Source organism: Channa argus, chromosome 18 (assembly GCF_033026475.1).
Source record: "Channa argus isolate prfri chromosome 18, Channa argus male v1.0, whole genome shotgun sequence".
Taxonomy (NCBI): domain Eukaryota; kingdom Metazoa; phylum Chordata; class Actinopteri; order Anabantiformes; family Channidae; genus Channa; species Channa argus.
Genome location: NC_090214.1, coordinates 18,707,586 through 18,717,993, shown reverse-complemented (window position 1 = coordinate 18,717,993; position 10,408 = coordinate 18,707,586). Strand labels below are relative to the sequence as shown.

Below are 10,408 nucleotides of genomic sequence, written 5' to 3'. Positions count from 1 at the left end.
AGCGGTTTGGTTCGGAGGACAGTAATGACAGAGCTATTATTAAAGCTTTCACTAATAAATACTGTGTGGCTCAGTGAAGAGCTACACGGCATTTATTGTCGTGAGGAGCATAGACAAAGGCACCGTGCTGGAGCCCTGCATCTGTGCGCATTTTATACAAATGCTATGTTGTTGTATCATTTTTATTTGTTTCACATTTTTGGAACAATAATTACAGTTATCATGCTGTTGTATTTAGATGGCTACAGTAATTCAACTGACAGACTGACTTTATCATCCCTCGAACTACACCACTCGCCTTAATACAGATCCCAGTCAACTTCAACTTGTATCTAATCATTTTAAAGATTCTGCAAAACAATAATCACTAATTCAAAGTATTCTTTACCACTTTTATTACACAAAAAGTTTTTTACAAACACATTGCACATTAGAAAACTGTTTAAAGCATCAAGACAAACAAGTAAAACTGTATCAAGAACTGAAGGAGGGAAAATGAACAGAAAACAAAATCCATTACATGCACTAAAAGCAAATAAGTCAACATACAGTTTCTCAGTTTTTGTTGTGTTGCATGTATGTGATATTTAGTTTACAATTCAGTAGAATGGAAACCTTAGCTAAAAAAAACAAAATTTTTCCTCTTTAATTGTATTAGATCAGTTCAAAATCGATACATAACATAACATTAAACAGAATGTGCAAATATTTCTACTCTTGTTGGATTCTTCTCCATATTGTTTTACAGTGCTTTAAAAAATATTCATACCCTTTGAACTTTTCCACATTTTGTCACGTTACAACCACAAACATAAATGTATTTTAATGGAATTTTATGTGATGGACCAACAAAGTGGAACATAATTGTGAAGTGAAAGAAACGTTAAATGTTTTTAACATTTTTTTTTTTTAACAAATAAATATCTGAAAAGTGTGGCGTGCATTTGTTTTCAGCCCCCTTTACTCTGAGACCACTAACTAAAATCCAGTGGAACCAATTGTCTTCAGCAGTCACCTAATTAGAGAACTTTAGTAAACAAACAGCATCATGAAGTTGTGGAGAAGTTTAAAGCAGGGTTAGGTTATAAAATGATCTTTCAAGCTTTGAACATGTCATGGAGCACTTTACAATCTATCATCCTAAATGGAAAGAGTGTGGCACAACTGCAAACCTACCAAGACATGGCCGTCCACCTAAACTGACAGGCTGGACAAGGAGAGCATCAATCAGAGAAGCAGCCAAGAGGCCCATGGTAACTCTGGAGGACCTGCAGAGATTCACAGGTCAGGTGGGAGAATCTGTCCACAGGACAACTATTAGTCATGCACTCCACAAATCTGGCCTTTATGGAACAGTGGCAGGAAGAAAACCTTTGTTGAAAGAAAGTCATAAGAAGCTCTGTTTGGAGTCTCTGACAAGTCATGTACTCTGGTCAGATGAGACCAAAAATGGACTTTTTGGCCTAAACGCAAAACATGTTGCTGAAACAAAACACTGCACGTCGCCCTGAACACACCATCCCCAGCGTGAAACGTGGTGATGAGACCGAGATGGAACTTTTTGGCCTAAATGTAAAGTTGTGTGTGGTTGAAACCTAACACTGCACAAGAAGAAGAATAGGCAAAAATTTCACTCTCTAAATGTGCAAAGCTTTGCCTTAGTCACATAAAATCCCACTAAAATATATTTACATTTGTGGTTGTAACATGACAAAATATGAAAAATTTAAAGGGGGTATGTACACTTTTGCAAAGCACTGTATGTCATGTCTTGTTATTCTCATTTTTAGAGCTCCATTCACTGCTTTGACGTTTATGTGCCACCTTTAACCCTCTCGGCTTTTCCCCCCAAACCTTTCTCTGTAACTCAGAATGGCATAGACTGTATAGGCGAGAAACCCTCAGCTGACTACTATCAGAACCTTGATACAATTCAAAATCTTCTTCTTTGACAAATATCTCATTTTGGCTGTGTCAAATGAATATAGCTCATACTTTCCAGAGGATAGTAATTTTTTTTAAAAGTTTAGAATTGTTGTGTCAATTTCTTAAATTAGCCTAAAATGGCTAAGCTACACAAAAACGGACATGTTTGATCCTAATGACAAAAGATGTTTTTGAGCCCACATTTATCTTAACTTACACTTATGCAGTCTTTTAGATTGAGATTTGATTTTGGACTATTTTGGTGTGTGTTTAGTTTGTGTCTGTGTTTCTAAAAGTGTTTACTCTTAGTAGGACACTTTGTTTTGATAAAAAAAATGTGGTGCTATCTGAACCTAATAGCTTTTAAAAGGGCTAAAAACACAGAAATATAATATTTGATATGTATATTTCAGGCTGAAATGGTTCTAAAAGATTGAGTCAGTTTTGCTGCCAATCACTGACCCATCTAATGGAGTTATGTAAATAGTGACGATTAATGGATTAAAAACCCAAAAATATATAATTAATATTTTATTTGTATATTTCAGGTTGAAGTAGTTTTAAAAGACTGAGTTGTTTAAAGAAAAATGTTCACCTCTTATTGCCACCTTTGATATTTAATTTTGGACATTTCAGTTGCAGTAATGATTGTACACTGTGTCTATGCAGCCAGGGCTCTTTGAAAAGTTACGCTGAGTCAACAGTTCAAGAGTTGGAGATTAAGAGTCACGATTCAAGATGATTCATAGATGGGGTTGCTGAAGTTTCCTAATGTGCCATAGTCATTGCTGTCCAGTAGAGGACCATAGGACGTACGTCTGGAATGAACAATAAAGAGAGAAAAATTAAGTTGAATGGAGAAAAGAGGAACAAAATGAAGATTCAATCTATAAAATTAACATCAGTTTACTAATATGACAGGAAGCACTGGACTCACCGGATTTTGTAGTAGTACAGCCCACCTAACGCTACGAGGGCGCATATAAGGAAGACGCAAACAATGCCTGCAATACTTCCTGGAGAGGGAGACAGAGAGAGAACACATCCAGTAAAAACAGGTTTCAGTCATACAACAACAATCTATCCACAATGTTTCTAGAATAGCTTTGGTTCTTTCTTACCACTGGCCTCTTCTGTTTTTATACATATTTTAAAGACTACATCTGCAGCGGATTCATCGCTTCAGTTGTGCAGAAAAAGAAATGCGTTACAATACGTGTTGCTTTTGTTGTTCAGTTCAGTCAAAGGTGAGACATCTGATTTGGAGTGTTCACACATAACAATTTGAAAAGCCTGGGCCAAGGAAAGTTAAATATGTAAAGTGCATGCTGAAGCCCAAAACTAGCTGACTGCTGAATGTAGGGAAGCCCATTGCTAATTTTAGCAAGCCAGCAAACTCACACAACATGTTTGGAAGTGCACGGTGAAATTTTACACCAAGACTACACATATGTTACGGTTGACTCACAGCCCATCAAGCTTCTGATTTCAGCATTAGCTGAGACAAGAAGACAAGAAGAAAAAATTCAAAGTCAAAAAATAATAAATCGATTAAAACAAATCTGAATCCAAAATTTATATCTGTGCCACTTTCATCAAATGGAAAGAATCCATTGTAATAGATAAAGAGGTCATTTGGTAGCATTTGTGCTGGACTGATAAGGTTTGTAGTGATCTTTGTACCTGTTTAATTGTACTGATGGGCTTAGGGGGCAAAGTGTATTGTATTTATTACCACTAACTTCATCCCTAAATGTTGTAAATTGGGTGTCTATCAGCAGGCTGAACATAAACTAAACTGGATCAGAGCTTGTGGCTACATGAACTATGATGTGAATCAACAAAGCTTCAGTGAAGATGGAGGTGCTGCTTTAAGGTGGCAGGACCGTGGCAAGTACTGGCAGCATCTTTTTCTAAAATGTTTGTCTTCTACAAACTCCATTTCCAGCTGCATAGGCAAAAAAAAAAAAAGGATTTGTAAAAATATATAATGTTTATTAAGTCCTACAGACTTTTGGTCAGAGGAACCAGGGTCTTAATTTAACGTAGTTACGTACTCCCTTACAGTCTTCTGATTGTATATGTACAGAAATAATTCCAGTTTTAGTTCCTGATTTAGTTTGGCTATAGGACCCACTGAGTAATCACTAATAGTACTTTGGACAGATACCTTTTTGGAGATAGTTCAAAAGTCATAACAAAAGATGCCAGAAAAGTTCTGACGCATTTGTGTTATCAGATCAGGTGTAAAGTTGACTAATGGCAGGAAGGACAATTCTTTCCATATGCGGGGCAGAGTTCAAACTCAGTTTTAAAACACCTAACATCTGGAGATGTTCTTTAGCCTCCTCTAGCAGGGCAGATACAATAGAAGTACTCAAGTGAGAAGTTAAGCGAACAGACGGCTCTAAAAGCTACAAAATAAAACTGCACTGATGGTATTTGTGGATGAAAGAATGAGCCGGGGAAAGACAGAGAATCTTTTCTGGTAGCTGTCATTTATTTTCAGCCACTTAGCATGTAAAGAAGGAACTGCAATGTAAACAAGGAAGTGTGGGAGACATATAATAGATTATGTTCACATATTAACCACAGAGGGAAACAGTTAAACAAGCCATAAAAGAGGAGGAGGAACAGATTAAATAGTGCACAGTTCTGCCTGTGCAGAGAGTCTTAAATGTTTTTGATCTCCTTTAGTTGAGTTTGTGCCAAACTATGAAGTCTGACACAGTGAGAAACACATTTAGGATTTTCAAGATCGTTTGCATCTTATTTACGGTACATAAACAAATATGAGATATTGTGCTGCTTTCTGGAAATATACAGTGCCTTGTAAAAGTATTCATACGTCTTGAAATTTTCCACATTTTGTCATGTTACAAGTGCAAATGTATTTTACTGGGATTTTATGTGATGGACCAACACAAAGTGGTACATAATTGTGAAGTTAAAGGACAATGATAAATCGTTTTCAAAGAGTTTTCACAAATAAATATATGAAAAGTGTGACATACATTTGTATTCAGTCCCCCTGACTCAATACTTTTTGGAACCACCTTTCGCTGCAAAATACACCTGCAAGTCTTTTGGGGTATGTCTCTACCAGCTTTGCACATCTAGAGAGGCACATTTCTGCCCATTCTTCTTTGCAAAATAGCTCAAGCTCAGTCAGATTGGATGGAGAGCGTCTGTGAACAGCAAGTCTTGCCACAGATTCTTAATTGGATTTAGGTTTGGACTTTGACTGGGTCATTGGACTTTTAGAGGGAATTGGTTCTACCTGGTTTTAGTTAGGGGTATCAGAGTAAAGGGGGCTCAATACAAATGCACAACACGTTTCACAATTATGTGCCGCTTTGTGTTGGTCTATTACATAAAATCCCAATAAACACACTACACTGCTTTAGGTTTGGGGTTTAAGTTAGTGCAATAACCAGTCGTTCATCATAGTTCTCATTGTTTACACATTTAGTAGAAAAAAATTAAAAATAATAGTAAAAAAAACGTTTGTGTCACATACCTGAGCTCAAAGCATTGGGCTTGTGTTCCTCCTGAATACTTGTCGTGGTTTGGGTCGTGCCCCCTGTTGTGCTGGTGACTTGGGGGGCATTGGTGGAGCTATGGGTGATGGTGGTTTTACTGACTGTGTTGTTGGTTTGGGGGGTGTGAGTGGAGGTATTGGTGGTGGTGTTATTAATTATGTTGGTGGTTTGGGGGGTTTGAGTAGAGTTATTGGAAGTGGTGTCATTAATTGTGTTGGTGGTTTGGGGGGGGTAGGTGGAGGTATTGGTGGTGGTATTGATTGTGTTGGTGGTTTGGGGAGTTTGAGTAGCGTTATTGGAAGTGGTGTCATTAATTGTGTTGGTGGTTTGGGGGGGGTAGGTGGAGGTAGTGGTGGTGGTATTGATTGTATTGTTGGTTTGGGGATGTTGGGTGGTGGTAGTGGAAGTACTGGATGTTTTGGTGGTTGTGACGCTGTCAGCTGTGGAGGTTATGGTGGGGTTTCTTGTAGTATGGGTCTCTTTTGATTGGGTTGCTGATGTACTCTCGCTGGTCTGAGAAGGGACGGATGTGGATAATGAGACTGTAGTGTCCACACTGCTGTTTTGTGAAGTTGTTGTATGAGTTAATTTGGTCACAGCAGTAGTAATTTGGGTGTTGGCTGACCCAGGCATCTCCGTAGATGACGGTAGGGGGAAGGGTTGAGTTGATGAGTTCTCTGCTGCACAGCCCAGAAGTAGACCTGCAGTTCAAGACAGAAGATATTTGATGTAGAAAGAAGATTCTTGATGCTCTGAATAGTTCCTTTTTATGATCCCATTCTCTCAGGAGACCATTGTCCTCTCTGATGTAATTTCTTTATATTTTATTCAAGAACACAATTTCAAGCAACAATAAGCCACATTTTCATGCTAACAGTTCTCTAGTTCTTCTTCCTTAAACCTGCAGGTGAATGATGACAATTACCTAGAGCACTATTTGCTTGCTCTGCTGTAGACTGCTTGTTTAGTGTTTAAACTATTAAACAGCTGCTCAGATCACTTGTCGGTACCATTAATTATATAATTCAAATCAATGACACGACAAATAAAATGTCATGTCAGACCGTTTGATCTCAGCACATTGGTGGAGAAACAGGCTTTAACCCCACTGCCTGTAGACTAAGGAGAGGTGGTATCACTCTGTTACAACCTTGAACAACCAGAGTGGACTAAGCGTTGTTAAAGTCCCCAAAACTCTCTTCTTCAGTAAAACAAGCAGCTGATCTTGCATCATTTTCAGAATCTCCCAGATTAAATGTTCATAACATGTCAATAATTTAATTGTTTTTCTGAATCAGGACCTTCAGCATCCTATTTGTTAGATAGCAGTTGGACAATAAGGTGCACCAGAGTAAGATGGTAGTTAATATTAAGATAGAAACAATTAGCACATAATCAATATATGATTGTACTCTTTATATTTACAGCATCTTTAGCATTAAATTGTGCCTTACCTTAAAGTACTTAGTTATTTAGTCTGGGTGCCCTGCCCCTGCCCAAAAAGAGCAGAGGCTATTCAGGCTATTTTGTAACGTTGATGCTTCATAGTCCACAGTCTTTTGGCTATGTAGTGTACAACATATAGTTTCAAGCTGTATACAAGTACAAACAAATATCATTTAAAAAGAAGGATAATGGAATACTTTAGACTTTCACATTTTCATATTGGATATATTCCATTTATCCATTATCTTAACCACTTATCGTGTTCAGGGTCACAGGGGTGCTCCTGCATTTGGGCCAACAGAAGCAAACCACCATTCACACTTGCTGGTAATTAAGAGTCATTAAATAAACTAATAAACTAGCTCCCACAGTCCAATCTGCATGTTCGGACTGTGGGAGGAAACCCACACAAAAACAGGCAGAAAATTCAAGCTCCACGCAGAAAAACAGGTGAATTTAAAGTAGGGGCATTGTAGCTGTAACCACTCCTCTACCATACTGCATCAGGCAACATTCAGCATTTTACTTATGTTCAATAAATATAACAAGAGGGCAAAAAAACATCAGTGAAGTGAAGGATAAATCAATATGGCTGCTGTAAATAACCAAATGAGTATTTCAACAAATCTAGTATTTAATCCCGTTTAGTCTTGATTGCAGGAAACTACGTGTAGAGGGCCCAGGACAATGACTGAGCTTTTTAGACATTGCAGTTTGTATAGAACGACAGTCTTGGAGCTGAGTGACGTAGGAAAATAAGTATCAAAACATGGACTAACACACAAGTGGTTACAGTCTTTTTATGTTTTTTTTTTTTGACAATAATCCAACTCTTTTCCCTAAATAATGTACAATAGTCTCTCAGCACAGCTTCACTGATGTTTGATGTCACTCAGAATAACGAGGGACGAGGGGAGAGACTTGAAAGGGTCATAGTTAACGGTCATAACAGCCATCAGTATTTCAGTGAACAGGAAATCGGGATAGGCATCTGGTGTTATGCATTCAAGCTTTCCGATCTTCTTTATGTGGGCGTGAAAACAGGAATTAGACATTTCCCTCAAAAATTTACATAAACTGATGATTTCACTGGTAAATGCTGATAATAGACTATCCAGTAATGTTAGACCACATCAAAAGTCGTGTTTCACGTAAAGAAAATAAGTATTTCCTGCTTCTGAGTTGTGTGCCACATGCGTAAGTCATCACAAAGCGACAGTATAAAAGGCAATGAAAATATTTAATACATTTCTCATTTAAAAAAAAGAATTGGATTAGATTTTTGGGCACTGCACAAAAATCAAACAATAAGAATTTTGTTGTGTTACCTTAACACCCATTAGGGGCAAGTTAAACTTTCTGCTGAATTTAACTTTTTTTCATAAAACATTAACTTGTGGTAACCTGGTCAAAGCTTTGAACTATAGCTTGGTTTGAAAAATTATTTATCTTAAATCAGGAAGAGCCAGCTTGATGCCACTGTAAACAGAACACATACTGACATAAATGTAACTTGTAAGTGTGGAGAGATGTTTAGGAACAACAAAGCTTGAAGGGAGCTTCACATTAATCAGAACTTATCTGGTAGTTTGACTGTCCACATGTTCCTCCCTAACCTCCATTGTCAAAACTTTCACAGTTTACTAGTAAAATATATCTACTGCTTAACGTACTTTGATATTTGCTACATTTACACTAAAGGAAATGCTTCCACATACACAGAGATAAAGAAGACTGATGAGAGAATGAAACTCATTTCTCATGCAGTGTTGCCAGAGTTTACTTACCCATTATCAGAGGTCGCAGGATGAAAGTCCTCATTGTGCTCCTTTTATTGTATATCTCCTCAAACACTGCAGATGTGGGCTCCCAGTGAACAGCTCCAGTGTGAATGGCTGCCAGTGACTAAAGGTAACTGATTATAAGTAGCTGGAGGCGAGGCTACATGTTGATGAGTCACGTTTAAGACCTCACAGGGAGGTTGGGTTAAAACCACTGTAATGAAAGCTTTTCCACCAAAGAGCATAGGAATTCGAATAATAGGTGACAACATGTGCTCTATTGATACATGTAGTTTATTTTTGGAATGGCTCTGAATAAATCATGTGTCACTTCAAATGACCAGCAAGCTTATGGTACTTAGTTGTATTCAGTGCAGTACTGTATCTCTATTATTTCATGCTCTACAGCAAGTACAGAATTTATTTGTTGTCCTTTTGAGTCCTTACACATATGATTGGTTTATGAACTTATGAACAAGGATCATTTGATTGTAATTATCAATACCTGCCAGCAGAGAGCAGCACATACAGTTAATATGTGGCATCTGGCTTCTTAAATAGCAATTGAACACTGATAATATGAGGCAATAATACTATACAATCTAGAATTACTTTATAGGTTTATTGATTAATGAATTCACAGTGTGGCTCTAGGGGTGGCAGTGTGAGGCATTTTCCTTTTAACAAACATCAGAAACTTTGTTTTACAATGTCAAATTCAGTTTGCCAACAGATGCTGCTGCTGCTGCTGCTGCTTTTGGTGCTATTGTCTGTGTTAGTAAGTCATGCTCCGTGTCCGTTGTGGGACACAGATGCCCTTAGTCTGAGGCTAGAGTAGATGGGTTTGTGGTGTTCATGGGAGATAAGGCTAGATACAGTTAATGACAGAACTGTTGTTGTTTGGTTCCTAAATCCTGACTCTCGTTGTTGCTTGAGTAGATGCTCTAGAGGTGGCAGCAGCATTACTTAGTGGACTAAGCTGGTCCTGTTGATGGGTGGTTACCATCAGTCTTGTTAAGGATTCCAGCATTTCATGTCAGGTGTCATTGCAGGGTTCTGAACTATTTTTAACATTTAAAGATAAGATAAACCTTGGATCGTCCCACTGTGTGGACATTTCAATGTTACAGCAGCAGCAAAATTGCTACATTTGCGGCAAAAGTTTTTGTGCAGTCTGAAAGCAAAAAAGAAGAGCTGTTCTCAGATAGAAACTAAATGGGGACAACCCCAAACTAACATTATTAATTAAAAGGCAACAATTCTTCAAAAGGACTTTTGCTTTAATTGCTTTACTTTGCTAGTTCAACCTAAAACAAAATTCATATAATGTAAGATTTACCCATAAATGCCGGGTGACACGTTATAAAGCTTCCAAAGAATTTAAAAATATTTGATGAATCCATTATCTGTACAGTCACTGCTTATTCTGTTCATGGTCACATGGGTCTGTGGTCAATCCAAGCTATCATTGGGTGAGAGGTGGAGTACACACTGGACAGGTTTTGTAGTATATCTCAGGACCAAGTCAGAGAGACATGTGTCTTCCAGCGTGAAGCTACTGATCCTACCAATCTGCCAGATGTTTTGTTGTTGCTTTTGTTGCTATTTTCTTTTCTCTCTTCACTTTCCACTCACCCCAACCGGTCAAGGCAGATGGCCGTCCACCCTGAGCCTGGTTCTGCTGGAGGTTTCTTCCGTTAAAGGGAGTTTTTC

At 38.0% G+C, this 10,408-nt stretch overlaps 1 protein-coding gene across 1 annotated transcript; it reads right to left on the bottom strand.

Moving 5' to 3' along the window:
- Positions 1-224: 224 nt before the first annotated feature.
- parm1 (prostate androgen-regulated mucin-like protein 1) lies at positions 225-8,856 on the bottom strand. The gene is made up of 4 exons (XM_067484863.1): positions 8,702-8,856; positions 5,447-6,169; positions 2,864-2,942; positions 225-2,744 (listed from the first exon to the last, which is right to left on the bottom strand). Exons 1-4 carry the CDS (start codon positions 8,733-8,735, stop codon positions 2,660-2,662), a joined length of 921 nt encoding a protein of 306 aa, XP_067340964.1. The 5' UTR covers positions 8,736-8,856; the 3' UTR covers positions 225-2,659.
- Positions 8,857-10,408: the final 1,552 nt, after the last annotated feature.

Bases quoted from the DNA above. Each gene is read 5' to 3' on its own strand.
- parm1 (XM_067484863.1), bottom strand. From the start codon at position 8,735: ATGAGGACTTTCATCCTGCGACCTCTGATAATGG. The intron at 6,170-8,701 runs GTAAGTAAACTC...CTTGAACTGCAG, and splicing joins CCTGCGACCTCTGATAATGG to GTCTACTTCTGGGCTGTGCA. The intron at 2,745-2,863 runs GTGAGTCCAGTG...TGTTCATTCCAG, and splicing joins CTGTACTACTACAAAATCCG to ACGTACGTCCTATGGTCCTC.